The sequence below is a fragment of the Agelaius phoeniceus genome, chromosome 14 (genome assembly GCF_051311805.1).
Source record: "Agelaius phoeniceus isolate bAgePho1 chromosome 14, bAgePho1.hap1, whole genome shotgun sequence".
Taxonomy (NCBI): Eukaryota; Metazoa; Chordata; class Aves; order Passeriformes; family Icteridae; genus Agelaius; species Agelaius phoeniceus.
In genome coordinates, this window is record NC_135278.1 from 13,812,189 (window position 1) to 13,830,062 (window position 17,874).

At 47.0% G+C, this 17,874-nt stretch overlaps 1 protein-coding gene across 2 annotated transcripts in view; it reads right to left on the reverse strand.

Moving 5' to 3' along the window:
• GPC3 (glypican 3) overlaps positions 1 to 17,874 on the reverse strand; it is a 141,162-nt gene that overhangs the window by 18,859 nt on the left and 104,429 nt on the right. For both annotated transcript variants that reach the window (XM_077185984.1, XM_077185985.1), the window contains exon 7: positions 6,978 to 7,131. In XM_077185984.1, the coding sequence (XP_077042099.1) occupies positions 6,978 to 7,131 (154 nt within the window). The remainder of the gene's footprint in view (positions 1 to 6,977; positions 7,132 to 17,874) is intronic.

Here is a 17,874-nt window from a genome sequence, read left to right on the forward strand (position 1 = left end):
TTCATCAGAATTCATGTCTTTTCAGCCACAAAAAACAGATTCATCACCCTTTAAGGATAAATATGGCCATCACTACTGCAACTGGGCACATTTTTGCATACTTGAAATTGTTTTGAGGTGTTCAGTCATGTAAGATGCTGCACTCAGTAACAATTTAAAGAAACATTAGCTCCCAAATTACACTGTTGAAAAGTATCTCCTCAGACACCCTGGCACAGTACAAGCTGTTATTCAAACTTGCAGCCTAACTAGAGGGTGAGCCCTTTGCCAGCAGACTGGCATTATAAACATCTGGGAGTGATGAGCAGTCCCAGACTCCCAAAGACCTTGGCACATTTTTGTGTTAGAGCAGAGGCACCGTCTCATCTGACCTTTAGTGAATTTCCAGCCCTTCAGCCTCACCAGTCACCCCACACTGAGCCCACAGACCAGCCAGACCTTCCCAAAGAAGGATTCAGACCAGCTCACACTGGGAATGTGATGTATCATGTGATTTATGAATATTCCCTCCTCTGATTCAGCTCTTTAAAATATGGTGCATCATTCTGTGCTTTGGGTCAGAATGGACCAAGACAGAGGAAGTCCTAAAAAAATACCAGATACAAATTGCTCAGATGGACTTGGGTCTGTAAGCACAACACTGAAAAAAGTTAAAAAAAACAATTAAAAATTGAAGTGAAATTGAAACAAACAAAAAAGCTAGAACCATGGGATAATATGCCCAGTGGATTTACTTGCTGATTCCATAGATGGTTTTTGCATATATGTAGCTTTTCTCAAAGCACAAATTCTGATGATGACTTTCTACTTCTTCAGTTATGGAATTAGTGTTTCTTTGGAGGAACTCAGGGCACAGAGGTCACAAGAACCCTTCCAAATGTGCACACTGTGTACAGTGTGAGGCCTGCAAGAGTCACAGCAGCACAGCCAGCTGAAGGATGCTATGAACAAGTCCTCCTCCAAACACCACCAATAATTTTCTCAGTCTGTCAATTAAAAAAAAATCATTTTTTGCTGACGTCAGAAGTAAATTAATGAACTTGCCACTCAATTAGAGGGTCAGTCAACTGCTACATGTGACTCCCTCTCCATCTTTTAGGTTTTATTTAGACAATGATGATAAATTCTTGACTTTCAACCAGACCTTCATTAAAAGAAAAGCTCAATAAACACAAACATTTGAAATAGAACAGCAATAATCAGACTATTGCACTGTTTCAGTCTGTACAATTCCAGCTCTTCCATCAGGATAATCTAGCTGACATTTGGCCTTGTCATTTTTTCACCCTGGGACAGGATGAATGCCTTGTAAAACAGCATGTTTCTGCTATCCTTGCTTCAGTCAAGCATTCACTCGCTTTGGAGAGAAAAAAAAAAGTAATTTTCTGCTACTAAAATGGTAGTTAGAAGCCCTAAAGCTTTTAGCAGATAGAAATGCCCATGGGGAGGATGCTGTGTCAATCCAACCCATCTCAGGCCGGCCCTGCTGGGGCACACACAGTAAATATTGGTACTGCACACAGGATATTTGTCACTAGGGCCATCCAAGGCTGCAGGCTGTTCATCAGGATGGGACAAGAGCCACGTGGCCCTGCACTGTCAGCAGCACCCACACAGATGGGGATGTCTCCCACCTGTGGCAGGAGTGTTTTAGAAGGCATTTGGGGGTTTGAGAATGCCTGGCTCAGCAGAGGGATGAACAGTCCATGGAGCAGAGCAGCAGCCACAGGTGCTGGGATAGGGGCACCCTGGAGGCACTGCCAGAGCAGGGATCACTGCTCTTTATTCCCATAAAGGATGGGAATGCATCATCTTGTAAATATTTTAACTGGTGCTCATCTGTCTCCCAGCACACACATGGAGTGAGCCTGGGCAGACTCTGATTGCTATTCCCAGGTTGGGAGCATCCCCTGTTCCAGCACAAATGCTCATTCCTAAGGAACTTTTCCCACAGAAATGAGCAGCAGAAACCAGGAGGGCAGCAGCCAAAGTGACCTTGTCTGGCCTCCCCCTCTGCCATTCACAGCCTCCACCTGGACAGGGAAACCCCCTGGTGCATGTGTGATCCCAAAATGAGCAGCCTGAGGGAAGGAGCTTGGATTGATGGCACCCTCCTGAAATAAAGCCTGGAGAGGCCAGGGGGAAGGGAGGAAGGTCACCAAAGGCTGAGCTGTAGGAACATTTCAGCACTGAGAGCTCTAAGACATGGAATGCTTTTCTGGGCACTGGGAGCTGTTTGAGAGCAGAACAGGATGGAAGCTGCAACTCACAGGGTTTCAGAACAGCTCCAAAAATGTGGTGCAAGACAGGAACACAGGGGTCCCACCCTGTGCCACACAGGGCACAGCCACCACACACACACACAGAGCTCCCCTGCCTGTGATGTGCACCCCAAATTCCCATTTGGAAGCAACTCCATGTTTGTAACATGGAAAAAGGGGCTGCCAACAAACAGCCTTTCCACCTGGGAAAACACCCCACCTGGCCAGCTCAGAGGCAATATTCAAGCCTGCAATTTGATGATGAGAGTAGTACTCAGAAAAAAACCCTGCCAAGAGGATAAATCAGTGGCAAAGTAAACTAGAAGTCACTAAAGAGTTACAGATCTGGGTAGGTGAAGGGGGAGACTGTGCTGATTCTTCAAAAAGCACCTAGGTATGGCATGAAGTGCAGGAAACCCACAAGGGTCTGGCAGCAAATGGGCAGGGCACAGGAGAACTTGGGGCTTCCTTGGGGGCTTAGAAATAGCCAAGGGACAGCTGAGAGCAAAACTCACTGCAGGTTATTGCAGCAGGAGCAGCCAGGCAGGGGAGCTGTTTTACACACACAGACTTGCAGAGCCATCTTTATATATTTTTATTGCACACATCTATCCTTACATATCTCATGGGATGAGGCCAACTTCCCTTCCCAGGACAAACTATTTCTACTTAATTCTGCCAAATCCATCTGTTCCCAAGACAACTTTTGTTGCTGCCTAACACAGATATTTTGGAAGAGTAAATCTTCCCCTCAAACTCCCAACCCCTTCCCCAAGTTGCTGGATTGTTCAGAATGTTCTCTGGGTGCTTCAGCTACTAAAACAGGAATTTTCCTCCCAGCAAAGCTTGTGAGAAGCCCAGGGGCACAGCTGAGCTGGACCAAACCACCTTTGCAAAGCCCCTGGAACGCCTGCACCTCCTCTCCACCAGCATTTAATAAAGCCCACATCTGGCACAGGAGCCTGTCCAGCATCCATATTTTAATTTCAGGCTCACTGGGAACAACCTCTTTGGTTCCAAGTGGCATCTGGAGTGAGCACACCCCAGGTGAGCTCATTAGTGGCTGGCTGGAGCATCAGCAAAGCACCAACCACCCTGGGCTCCTTTCCTTTGGGTGCCTGTTGGTGCAGGATGGCTGATCCCAGCAGGCTGAGAGCACATGTCTGCATCACACAGCCTGAAAGACATTTGCACTGACTCATAATTTGGGGGGAAATGCTATAATTCATTGGCAGACATGCTTTGCCATTGGAGTGGCATAAATATAAGTACAGAGCTCTATTTTTAGAGCTGCATGGCCAGGGTGCCGGCTCCATGGGTACTCCATTGACAAACAGGATGCACTCTTTCTCTGAGCTGGGAGGTTTTCAGCCCTCCCCCTTATTGTAAACATCATCTGCCTTCAAAACCCTTAATGTGTTGCAGATGTGACAAACAATAAAAGACCTATCATGAAAAAAAGCCTGCCATCTCTGTGTTTCCCACTGGGGCAACATAATAATGAATTTATTAGCATATAGGGCTCACCAACATATGTTTATAGTCACTCACAAACTTCTGACTTGACAGTTTACAAGTATGTTTAAATCATTAATGTTTAGGTTGACTGTCCAGTTACTACAGGCTCATTATAAATAGGAAACAAAGGTTACATTTTATACAACAGGCGATAAATCAAAACTAGTCTGTATTTTAGACTGACTTTTCCCCCCCCCCCTCTTTTGCTCTTTTTTTATCTCCTTATTTTCAAGACTTTCTGAGGGGACATCTTGGTGAGGCCAGTGCCCAGCAGATGTTTGCAGTTAGCTGGCAGGAGAAAATCCCACTGGAGATGCAAGGACCTCGGAGGTGGCAAAATCTGCCCATGTTTTCACTCAACCAACAGCCAAAATCGGTGCCAGCCCAGGACACTCATCTCTCCTCCTCTTCAAGGCATCACCAAGTCCCTCTGCAAGGCTTGGGAAACCCTTTGAAGGGAGGAGTTCTCCACTGCCAGTCTGCTCAAGCTGAACAAAGCACCTGAGAAAAGGAGGGGAGAGCCCCAAACTGTGCCCCCAGCCCTCGAGGGTCAGCAGGGGGACTCAAACATGCTCAGGTGGGGCTTTGGGTTTGAGCACTGCACTGCAGCACAGCTGCCATCCATGTTCCTGCCCCAACACTGCAGAACATCCTGATGGAACCCCTGCTCAGCAACACAACCCCAGCCACTCCCATCCCCTCTGCCTCTATTACAGGGTAACCACCTTGGGAAGGAGAGAGATAAAGCCACATTAAATGTAAAAGTTCATTTTGTAAACTATTTCCAGATTTCAAAGCCTGGCATCGTTTCAAATGGGCATGCTACCCTAAAATTTAGAATTTGTGGAAGTCTGGGGGGGGGAATGTGGAATGGTTTCTGGTCCCTTTTATTTCTTGCTATGTACATGTGATATGATGGAAAAAAAATTAATTGAAAAATACCCTTTCAAAGTAAAAAGAAATATCATTCTCAAAAATGTTGAAAATTAGTATTTCCACACCATCAGCAACTTTTCCTGGGCTGGTTTCCAACATAAAACTTGAACAGAGTCACAGTTTATATCCAATACCAAGCAAATAGGATTCTGTCACTGTCATATGAGCTTCACCTCTCTGCTCTAAAGCAAAACACAAAAAAAGAGCACATGGCATGGGCAAGCAAGGAAGAGAGCCTCCCTGACAGCACAGCTCACGCTCTCTGAGCTCAGTCAGGGCCTCAAAGCCCTGCTGGACAAACTCCACACTCTCAGCTACCTGAAAGATTTTACCTGCCAGGAACCCCATGCCCCAGAGAGACACAACTGCTCTAAAGTTAATGTTTGCCCATCCCACAGCAAAGGCAGCAGCAAACAGGACAAGTCCTCCTCTCCTGCTGCATGTTCTGTACCACAGTGACAAGAGGGGCAAGTTACCAGGGAGATCAGTGCAGTGATTAAACCAGAGAGGCAGAAAGGATCACATATCCAACTGCAGAGATCACTGCTGATAGTGTGGGGAAGGCTTTAAAAGGAAATTAGAACCACATTAAAAATAACATCAAGGTGTGACACAAAGATCATGGAAAATGAAACACGTATCTCTGCTCTCAGCACAGGACACTGTGAATCACCTGTGTTTCTTTAACATAAGCTTTGTTATTTAGTTCTTGGATGAAATTAAGTGTGTTTTAGCCCTCTCAAAATTCTGTGTTTCTCTTTCAGACTTGGAGTGGAGGACTTGAAAAGTCTTTTCTTTCATTTACTTAATATCTGAATATATGTATTTTATGCATTTTACATAATATGCCAATAATCTTTGATATGAGACTGGCATTTAATATTTCAGCTCTCACTTCATTAGGATATTTTAATTATCCCAGACCAATGGGAGGGAATTTATAAACATCTGTGCTTCATTTAGGAGCCCAAATTTGCCTTTTAAACTTCAAAGCTGCAAAGCTGATTTTATCCAGGTTCAGTTGTCTGGTCTCTCAAAGAGCACCATGTAGCACTGGAACCAGCACCAAGTGGGCCAAGCCTCCAGCCCACAGAGCAGCACCCAGCACTGCTCATCCCTGCTGGACACAGCCTCCAACAGCCTGGGCTTCTCACAAAAACAGACCAGGAGATGCTGCTGAGCTCCACAGAGCTCAGAGGGCCGAGGAGAAGGCTCACACCAGCAGCACGAGTGAGTGCCCAAGTCACCACTGGTCCTTTGCCTTCTCCTCCCAATGGGTGACCAGGGCTGCCTCATTAATAACAGCAGCAGTGCCTCAGGGCTGCTTTCACAGGAACCAAGGACATGACTCACACTGGCGAGCAAAGCAATTTTTAGGCTTCCAAGTACCTAAATCACTTCTGCAAAAGGAGCCTGAGGTATGTGCAAAAAGTCATTGGGGGTTTCTAAACCCTACATCATAAATAACCATCATTTGCTGCAGTCAAACAAGCCTTCCTGACTCTCTGGTGCCTTCCAGGAAGATGAGAAGCTCATCTCCAATCTCAGGATTGCAGGCAGCACTGGGAAGGAGAGAAGAGGGTGACCTGAGACCTACATCAGATTTTCACCTTGCCTCAAATCCTCTCCAGTGGGCTGCACTCAATACACCCCTACAGAAGCAGCCTGCAAAAGCAGAGGTATTTCTTCTCCAGCTGCTGCCTGGACCAGCACCACGGCCAGCCAGGACAATTTGGGGTGTGTGCAGCTCTGGGCCAGGGCACTGGGGGTGCCTGCAGTGAGTGCACCTGAGCAGGCCCCAGGAGCAGCTCCCCACACCATCTCCAAATCCTGTGCCCCACAGAGGGGCAGTGCCACATCCCCATCACCCCTCAGAGGGGCAGTGCCACATCCCCATCACCTGCACCCCTCAGAGGGGCAGTGCCACAGCCCCATCACCTGCACCCCTCAGAGGGGCAGTGCCACAGCCCCATCACCTGCACCCCTCAGAGGGGCAGTGCCACATCCCCATCACCCCACAGAGGGGCAGTGCCACATCCCCATCCCCATCACCCCTCAGAGGGGCAGTGCCACAGCCCCATCACCTGCACCCCTCAGAGGGGCAGTGCCACAGCCCCATCACCTGCACCCCTCAGAGGGGCAGTGCCACAGCCCCATCACCCCTCAGAGGGGCAGTGCCACAGCCCCATCACCTGCACCCCTCAGAGGGGCAGTGCCACATCCCCATCACCCCACAGAGGGGCAGTGCCACATCCCCATCACCTGCTAGGAAGCGGAGCTGGTTCCTCACTCTCAGCTCTCCATCCCCAGAGCCTCTGCCGCACTCATCTTCATCATCGCAGTCCCCGCTCTCCTCCTCCTCCTCTGTGGCTTTTCCTGGAGCTTTTCGACGGGGCAAAGTCATCCCTCTGAGCAGCTGGAAGACAAGAGGGGCACAGTCAGTCACTGCTTCCCCCCACCCTCCTGCCTCATCCTCACTCGCTGGGGGAGCAGGGGACACAGGGGGACAGGACTCAGTGGAGCCAGGACAGTGGGACAGGACCCCAGCACTCCCTGTGCCAAAGCACTGAGGAGCTCAGGCTCATTCATGGACAAAGCTGCACAAAAAAACTTCAGTGCAAGAAACAAAAGGAGGAGGCAAAACCACATTCTGGGCTTCTGCCCAGTGAGAATCACATGAGCCCTGCCAGACCCCAATGTCACCAAAGCTCTGGGGTCAGCTACAAAACACGTGTCCAAAGTTAGGCCAGACAGGGGAAAACACAGCAGCAAGAGGAGTCTCTGTTCAGGGAATCTCACTGCTTTCAGGGACTCTCTCTCTCTCTCCCATTTTAGATGTAACACATGAAAGGAAATGGCAGATCTCTCAGGTCTGTATGGACCCCACAAAGATAACCTAAAAATCTCATTTCTCACTCTTAAAGCACAGAGGATGCTAGTGAAAGTTTTTGGGGTAGCCAAGTGACACAATGAAAGCATCTTTTAAAGGATGTTTTAAGGCTGGGTCCTAAGGAACAGTGAGAGTTTGCAGATCCCTGAGACAGGACTTGAATGCCTCCCCTGAGCACAGGGTCAGGACCATTTTCCAAACATGGGTGGGAGCTCCCCACACTCCCATCACAGCACACAGAGGGATTAGACACATTATAAACTATCAGCTTCCTCTCTTCACTGACTTTCCTGATTTTGCTGTTGCTGAAAGCAGCCAGCTACTCCATTATAAACCCAGATCCCCTTTGAAAAAGTGTGAGTCAGCTAGTTAATATATGCTGAAAATTTCTATCACTGCCACTCTGCTGTTAAAAGCTTCTTGAATTTAATCTCAGCGCTAAGGAAAAAAAAAATGAAAAGGATAAAGTAACAGAGAAGATATTGCAAAATGGGAGCTTTCCACATGCTTCAGGGGTTTGGTTAGTTCCATCTCTTGCAGCAATATGCATGCCTTGCAAGGCATTTTTTAATATCTGGAATCTAGGTTATATTTTTAAACTATTATGCTAGCCTCAGAAAACAGTTTCTAAAATATTTATCTCCTGAAGTTTATACAGCCTTGGAGGAATGCCTTTGGCATCTGGCTCGCCCTGTCCACAGCAATGTCCACATACCTCAGTGTTTATATTAGAGGAGCATAACGTAATGAAAAACAAATGGCTCCATGTGAGACCCCTTTGGGTTCCCCAGCTGGGGCAAGGCTCTCCCTGGCACGTGCCAGACTCTGCCTGGTGTGAGACCCATGGTGGCTGCATCCATGGCAGGCAGCAGCTCATCCCCTCAAAACTCAGGGGATTCTGTGCTTCCATGGCCTCCAACAGGCTTTGGCTCAGGCTGGTTAAGTTCACTTTTCAGGAATTTGACTTTGTTTAGACATTTACAAGCTTCTCGCAGAATATAGTGCAACCACAAAAAAAAAAAAAAAAAAAAAAAAAAAAAAAAAAAAAAAAAAAACCACAAAAAAAACCCCAAACAAAAAGGCAAGTGCAGTGCAGGGGGTAGCACAGGGAGGATCTCACCCAGGCACCAAACATGCCAACCAGCCAAGCCTTGACACCATCACTTGCACTTTGCTCCTCCAAACAAAGCCCCCAGTAACAGCAGTCCTCAGCTGAGCTGGAATGAGGGTCTGCCATGCACAGCAGCTAATTAATTAGCACACACACCAGTTCAAACACAGTGCACCACTGCCAAAACCCAAGCCCATCGTGCTGGAAGGGGCCATGGCTGCTCAGCAGCAGGATCCTCATTCCCCTGTGGGATCCTCACTCCCCCTCTGGACCCTCATTCCCCTGTGGGATCCTCACTCCTCTACATCCCAGGAACAGAACAAGCCAGACAGAACCCCACTAAGCAGCCCAACTTTCACGACTTACCCAAAAGAGCAGAGGAACTTTCTGGCAGAGAGAATTAAGCTTTGGAATATTTTCAAATTTAATAAGCTCAGTGGGGGGCAAGGGAAAAAAAATCAGGATTTTTCAATTGTGTGTTTTCAAACATGAAAATAACTGAGCATTTCTTGTAGTACTACTTTTTTCCTTGGCATGCCATAAATTAGCAGCTCAATTTCTATGCCTTTGTAGCCACAATAAAACAGGAACTTTCTGAGAAACCTCACGTGGGCCCCAGCTTTGGATCAAGTGAACGTGACATCCCTTTGCCACACTGCTCCTTCCTTTGCCAGGAGGAAAGCTCCATCCTCAGGCACACCCTCCCCAAGTGCTGATAACTACAGAGAGGTTCAATTAAATTTTGCTGCTGCCTGTGGGAGAAAGAGAGCCCATGACACAAAACCTACTGGAAGAGTTAGCAGGAGACCAGGCATGGGGTGGAAATCCCACTCCACTCCAATGGTACATGCAGACCCAGGAATGCTCTTGGATGTCTCATCTTCATCCAGAGCAGCAGCCCTAGTCCCACTCATCAACCACTCCACAAGCTCCCTGATGGTTTGCATGCTTTATGAAATTATATTTGGTGTACTGAACATGGATTCCCCATCCTTAAATAGCAAGCAGAGCTGACTGCACCCTAACATTACAGTTTATTCATGTCCTGTGGTTTAAAGCCCATGGTAAGAGGCAGGAAAATACACAGTCTGGTGCTCACTGAAGTGGTATGTAACAGTGAGATAGCTTTAACTTAATCACAACTCACCCAGCTGTAAGAGTTTACTGCCATATCTGCTCTTCTCTGTTAAACCATGATGGCAAAAATACACTGTAATGTAGCTGATGGAAAGGGGAGCCCTCTTTGTGGGAGGCCAGGCACAAACATCCCCACACCTCCAAGGGCCTTTCCTCCCCCATCCACTCAACCACCATGGCAACAAACTCACCCTGCTCCCCACTACAACTTCTAATGGATCAGGTGTCCACCAGTTTTATTTCCAACCTCATCCCTTTCACAGAATCACAGAATGACCAGGTTGGAAGAGACCTTCAAGAACAAAGAGTCCAACCCAGCCCCAACCCCTCAACTAAACCCTGGCACCCAGTGCCACATCCAGGCCTTGTTAAACACACCCAGGGATGGGGACTCCACCACCTCCCCAGGCAGAACATTCCAGAACTTTATCACCCTTTGAGTGAAAAACCTTTTCCTAATATCCAACCTGTATTTCCCTTGGTGCAGCTTGAGATGGTGACCTCTGGTTCTGTCAGTGCTGCCTGGAGAAAGAGCCCAGCCCCACCTGAGCACAGGCACCTTTCAGGAGCTGTAGAGAGATAAGGTCACCCTGTAGAGAGATAAGGTCACCCTGTAGAGAGATAAGGTCACCTCTGAGACTCCTTTTCTCCAGGCTGAGCACCCCCAGCTCCCTCAGGGGTTCCTCACAGGGTTTGTGCTCCCAGCCCCTCTCCAGCCTCATTGCCTCCTCTGGACCTGCTCAAGCATCTCAACGTCCTCCCCAGGCTGAGCGGCCAGAACTGGACACGGTCTCAAACCATGACCCTCTGGGTGGGCAGTGGCAGGGAGTGGGCAGGAGGGACTCCAAGGGACACGGGGCAGTCCCTTCTGGTTTCCATGGCCATCTTGGCTCTCTGGCTGGTCTTGTGGTCTCCCTGCAGCTTAAAACACGAGGCAGATGGGAACGGTGTGCTGAGCCTGCCTGCTAAGAAAGCTCCCCAGGGCATCCCACGTGATTTACACAATTATTCATAACTGCACAGTGACCAGACAAAACAGATGCAGTGATGTGGGGTAATGACTCAGCTTGTCTTGGACAGGCCACTGTATGCTGAAATCTTTTTAACTCCTCATTCTTTACAACCACTTTACTCAGAGCTCCCCATCCCACCAGCCCACTGAGCCCACCTGGTCCTATTTTTCCAATTTTAACATAAACAGTTGGAGCTGCAACATACTTTTTTATCATTAATCTCCCATCTCTGAAAAGAGTTCAGCATCATGTTTCTTGGACTGCAGTTTAATAGCTATTTTCTCCTTTTGGAAATAAGCCCGCAGTATTGCAAATATCAATTTGAGCAATACCCAAAATTGTGCCCACAAATTCAGATTAAATACTGTCAGCAAGCTACAAGCACTGTGCTCCTTTAGGGCAGAAATCATCCCTTTCAACACACTTCAAAAACATGTAAAGTAAAGAGAACAGCCAAAGAGATTATTAAGGGGAATAGAAGACTTTTAGAAAAACATTTAATTCCTTCATGAGTTTAGGGGAGAAGTCTGATTGATATTTGTAATCTTTTGGTGGACAGAGCTGTCATTTAATTTAGCTTGCATGACTGAAAGAATTTAACAAAAAGTGTTCCAGAGAGTTTTGCTGAAATTCTTTGCATGTTTTTAGTAAGCCTCTGGAATATGATCAAACCTAAAAAGCTGGAGAGGATGGAGACTAAACTTACAGCTAAAATAATATTCAGAATTGTAATATATGCTTAATAATCAAGTATTCACGTCCAGCAGAAAAAGTGCCTCAGTGCAGAAATTACTCTGGAGCCCCAGCCATGTGTCTGTGTGCTGCTTGGCATCAGGAAGGGAACCCTGGGAACTCATCCTAGCAGGGAAAACCAGCTCCTGGCTCTGCTAGAAACCTCCCAAAACTCAGTGAATTTCACCAGCTCACAACTGCTTGCAAAGCTCAGGATGCCTTCCTTCAGGAGCCTCGTAAGGAGGAGTTCTGGAGGAGCAAAGGTGTTATTGTCCCTTTCATCACTCCCTCTCCAGCCACACACTTTCAAGCACCTGACACAGGTACCAAGGTACTTCTCACAACTCCTGAGATTCCCAACAGATCAGCTTTTTCTATTTTAAATTCCAGCCTGCTAAAAACATTGGGTCTTGGGGGTGAAAAACTAGATCTTATGTGGCCAATCCTGACCTTGAAATCTGCAATACCAAGTAATTTATGTGTGGCTTTTGAATCAAGGCAGCATCATGGGAAACGTGCAGATTTTCACACGATACTGTTCCCTGTTAACAGCTCATTACAATGTACAGAAGTATATTCCCATTATGAAATACAGCTGGGGTTGTTTTGCTTACGAAGGTCATTATCTGATCACAGGCAAGAATCAGGGAAAGGAACCCATTTTATAAGGCTGAAGTTGTGGACTTTTTCAAAACTCATGTGTTTTGAATTTGGTGGCCTGATCATGCACAAGCATGCAACAGCAGAATCTATTCTCTCCACTTCCTCTGCTTATTAGCCCTGGAAATACCATGGAAAAAATGTTCTTTTATTAGCAAATGCTTTATTATTTAACCAACCCTCCTGAGATTGCTGGTGCCCTCCACACCACATTTCTATTTCCCAGCTCCCTTAGGTTTATCCACTCTGTGGAGAGGCGCCTTGGTGGCACAGGAGCGTGCACCAACACAAACTCAGTGCAACATCAACAGCATCATTCTTTTCATTGCTTCTTTCCAAGCTCCAGAGAGCCTCCCCCCTCTTGGGCAGCAGCAAAATGCAACACATATTACAGAAAAACTCAGTGTTCCCTGGTGCCAAGCAGCAAACTCTATTTGAAAATAAGGATATTTAAAATTTTAAAAATACCTGCAAAACCAGGATCCATACTTCTGTCTAGCAAGAGTGAATACATGAGTGTGTGCATACCAGCAGGCACCACTGGTCTTCTGATCACAGTGCTGGCCCATGGACAGAAGAACCCATTTTGGGAGGAGAACATCTGAATTGCAGTTTCCTTATGATCCTTCCAGTTGGCTGCACCTTGGCAGCACAGACATGGCAGAGAAGAAACCTGTTCCTCATTCAACTCCTACTTCAAGCTCAGCAGAACAAAGAATGATCACTAACCAAAAGTTAATAAAGTGAAAGCAGAGTTTGGAGATGAAAAAGTAATTTTCAGTGCTTGGAAAAATGATGAGTTGGGCATGGCCATTTTCTCAGCTGCTCTAAAGTCCAATCCTGCATTTCCCTGTGCTGCCTCCTTTGAGACATCACAGGCTTTGTGCTACTGGAGCTGAACTCAGCAGAACAAGCCCCAGACAGCACCTCCTGCCTGCTCTGAGCAGGATGAGCCAGGGATGGCCCTGAATGCCCTCCCCACACACTGATCTTGAGTCACTCCTGCTGTGTGGCTCTGCACCAGTCCATGGTGGTGGCTGACTAAAGTTGTGAGCTCTGAGTTTATATTGTGGCTCCTTAGCCATAAAAATGTTTTAGTCTTTAAGTCTAGCACTCAAAATACCTGCAAGAGGAAAAATCCCTACCATGCATCACTCAGGGTTTACCAGCACAGCAGGACCCACTTCACTGTCTTCACAGCTCCAGAGGAGATGCTCTTGGCTGCCAGTAAATCAGTTTTCCTGGTCAGTCTCCTGATAGCACAAAGAAGCTGGTGACAGAAGTGAATTATTGACCAAAGGGTGGCCCTACTTTATGGATCATCAGCTTAATTCCAGATTAGCCATCCAAACTGACAACATCCCTATGGGGAAAGGAAGACAGATAAAGACTCCTAAGTGCTGGCAGTAATTAACACGAGTCTGCACTGGACAGTAAATCCCTTTTGGAAGCAGAAGGGCTTCCAAGGCATTATGGATTGCTCTGGTTTGGTGAGGGCAGGCTGATACCCAGGACTGGATGCTCCTGTGGAGGTTAAAGCCTCAGTGGCACCATGGCAGGCACAGGGACCAGCTCCTGTCTGCAGTCCCCCAGGCAGGGGAGGTGTCACTTCCCTGGCCTGAACAAATGCTCATTCATCACCGGGCACATGTGAAAAAGAGATTACTCAGGCTTTACAATCAGCTTACTCACCTTATATCCAGTTCCTTCCCCTTCCACCCCAGATATTTACAGCTTGTTTTTGTGCAGCTGGAGGAAGGAGCAGGACAATGTGGGTGCTGAGCAGGGCAGAGGGGTCCAGCCCAGCCTGATGGGGTCCTGGGCAGTCCCTGTCTGCTTCTGCCTCATCCCCTGAGCCCTACATCAATGCCAATGCTGGAGAAATGCTGCTTTCCTCTTTGGGCTACTACAGCCTCTTCTCCTGTTTTGCCCTTCCAAGCCTTAACTATTGCTGGCCCTTCAGAATCCCTTCCTACACCTGCATCACTAGAAATGAGCAATTTCTCCACCTCTCAAGCAGCCACCCCCAGGGCATTGGCAGCTGAGTGAAGGAGGGGTGTGGGAGCCTACATGGGCCAGGACCCATCACTGCTATTATCCATATTTTCCATATTTTGTTTAGTTTTGTTGGAGCAGAACCCCGCTGTTCGTTCCAAACACCACTCAGGAAGGCCCAAAGTGCACGTCACCAGAAGATGAAACATGAGACAACAAGCAAAGCAGGAGCACAAGAAACAAGACAAAATAGGCAGAGTGGAACCATCAACCACCTCCTTCAGACATCTGAGCAGGGATGGCCTGGATGGAAGGTGCCCTGGATGCAAGAGCACCTGGAAGGACGTGCAGGTCCTCACACCACCTCGAGCCATTTGCTGTAACTGCCCCATGGTCCTGCAGAGGGGATCGGGGTCTGTAGAGATGACCCAGGCAGGGGGTGCAGCAGCCAGCATCTCCTTACACGTCCCCAACCAACCAAGCACATTTCCTTCTCTTAAATATCACTCCTGGCAATACAGCTGAGCAACAGGCAACAACAAATCTTGCTGCAACCCAAACTTCTCTCTTTGCTCACAGTTTGAAGGGCTGCAAGGGCCATCTCTCATTGCATGGGTCTGGCAGCACAAGCATGGAAACACAACCCAGTCTCTGCAGCCAGTCACAGGTCAAAATCAAGTTAAGAAGTTTAATAAGGAACAACTTTAACCAAGAGTTTCCTGAGCCATGAAGGTATTTACACCTGCCCCAATGCATCAGATCCACAGGGTCCATTGCCTGGTAATGGGGTTTGCCAGCACAGGGGAAACATCTGCCACCAGTGTGCCCTGTTCCCCTGCAGACACAGGGCTTGGGGAAGTGGCACAAATTCCCATCTCCAACCTGCCCAGCACAAAGAGCAGCTCAGGCAGGAGTGGGAATCTCACAGGCATTTGTGCCACACTGCCTGCACACCGTGCCACAGCTGGGCATCATTCCCACAGCACAGCCCAGGGCTGGGGAAGGAAATTCCTGTCAGAATTTCACAGAGCTGGCCCTCTGTGCCCACAGCAGGCCTGACAGTGCTGCCTTTTCCTCCTGCCCCTGAGAACATCATCACTAAGCAGACTTAGACCAAATCAAAAGTAACATAATTGTTATCAAGGCTTTTTCTCAGGAACAAAAGCAATTGGATTTCTTCTGCAGCCAAGAAGACCAGGGGTAACCTTCTGAACAATGAAGCTCTTTGAATCCCAGTCCCCTCTCAGTCTGGACCACATTTTAAAAACCTTGATGTTAAGTCAAATTTTGGAGAAAAACATGAGAAAACTACCTAACATCCCACTAACACCAGAGAGCTGTGTCCTTTGTTACTGGGCCCATCAGGGAGGACACCTCCACTGATTAAATTACAGCCTGAGTCACAGCACAGGGTGACACCTGATACAATTAACCAGGCCTAGAATAACTGTAATTAACTGTTAAATCTGCTATCAAGAGCTCCACTTTGCTGTACAAGGATTCCTTCAGGTTTGTTTCCTCCCCAACAGGATAAACTTCAGCTCTGGTACAGGATATCTGGTGTTTGTTTTAAGGCACCACTGGGCATCAGCTGCATGTTCTGGACACAAAAGCAAATTAATCTCCTTTAAAGGTGTGGGTCTGTTTTTTTTTCCACAGCTGATTTCCACAGCACTGTTGGAGGATGGTCCCTGCAGGACACACCTGAAGCACCTGAAGTGTCCCTGCTGGAGCTGAAGCTACAAAGTTTAAACCCTACATGCATATAAGACACCCCAGGATGCACCTCTGTTTGAAAACAGGCATCAAACAGCAGGTACAAACAACCTGTGGCTGTTTAAAAAGACTCAGTGTGGGTGACCTGTGGGTACAGCATCCCCTCAACAATCCCAATACACCTGGAGGTTTGCCAGAGGGTCCAGGCAGGTGCTGCTCCTCCTGAAGAGGGAAAAAGGGGTTTGGGTTTGAAAAGTCAGCTGACAGTCAGGTACCTTCAGATTTAATTACATTCTCATCACCGAGGGTCACACTTCCCCTGGTTTAACTGCTCTGGCAAACTCCTGTCAGTACCACTCCCATACAGAGTGGGAGAGCATTTACCCAGCATTAGTGGGAGCCAAGGCACAGCTAAAAGGACAATGGAATTAGTACTTAAATACCAGGCCTAGACTCGGTGGAGCTATAGATTATTTTGTGTACTAAAGAAGAATTAACTGATCCATTCTAAAATGCATTTATTATTAAAATAAAAATCTTCTGTGATTTTATTTAATAGCCTTAGTAAGAAATAATTGCAATGTCTGGTTGCTTTTCAACAACATGTGGTTTTAATATTTTAATTGTTACAAACTGTTTAATAATGATGAACAAAAGGCGTGTCCAAGTAATTATTGTATTTATTAACATTTCTTCTGAGGACTTGATAGATTATATTGCATATATACAGCACTTCAGACACTCTACTGCTAACTTATTAAAGGTGGAAAATGAGTCAAAAGTGACTTGCTTTGGTGCAATTTAAATATTGTATTTTCAAGTGATTACTGTTGTGCCTTGCATTATTTAACAATCTGGCAGTTTGCACATTTTTCTAATTATTATGCAGCTTCATCTGATTGGGGAATTAAAATACAGTGGGAATAATAAACCTCAGAGAGCCTAGCAGGCACAGGGAAACTTTCAGCAAATCCATCAAAAGTAATGGATTTTCCTGAAGGGGAGATATATTCCTGCAAAGTGCCCAGCTCCCAAAGCTCTCCCATCATAATAAACTTTGTATTTCCCTGTGTGCCCTGAGCAGGGTCCCTTTGCCACCCTGAGCTTGGTGGGGTCAGACCCTCCTCGCTGGTCCCAGTGCTCCACACTCTGTATTTGGAGCCAAGAGGTTGCAGGGGACTCAGGCACAAGGGCATCACACCGTTCCCAGGCCTATTTTGTTTACATTTGATTCAATCAAGTTGTGGCCTTTTGGCCTCCTTCCAAATTAACTTCTGGGTGACCTCCACCATGCCCTCTCCCAGCAGCCAGGCCTGGAAACAGCCCATTAAACCTACAAACAAATATGGGACGTATTGGTTGATCAAACCCGCTTCAAACACGGCCCTGGAAATGCCAGGACGTGCTTTTTTTGTGAACTTCAGCTCTATTTTGTCTTTGGTCATTCACACCTCTGGGCCTCCAGGCTTTTTTTTTTTTTTGCCCCCCTTCCAAGTATAGCTGTGTGTTTTACTGCCTCGTAAAACTTCTGAATTTTGTTCTCATCCTCCTGCAAACCCCTCCAGGAGCAACGTGAGGCTCTTCCACATGGGGCTCACTGCAGGACTGGGGCTTTGCACTGAGCACATGAAGAAAGGCAGCAAGACCCTGCTTGGGAGAACAGCTGTAATGCTCCAAGAAATTGTGTCTTCCCCTTATTTGCAAGGAAATAAATCAAAGGGAGTTTCTCAGGGTCTGTGAAAGCATATTGCCTGGATTCCCATCCCCAAAGGGTTTATTTTTTTAAGAGCTTATATGGTAGTTAGATTTCTGGCTAGAAAATATGCAATATGATAAAAACACAGTCCCTATATGGGGCAATAAATTACAGATTGTTTGATGTGGAAACCAAAGAACTGTCAAACT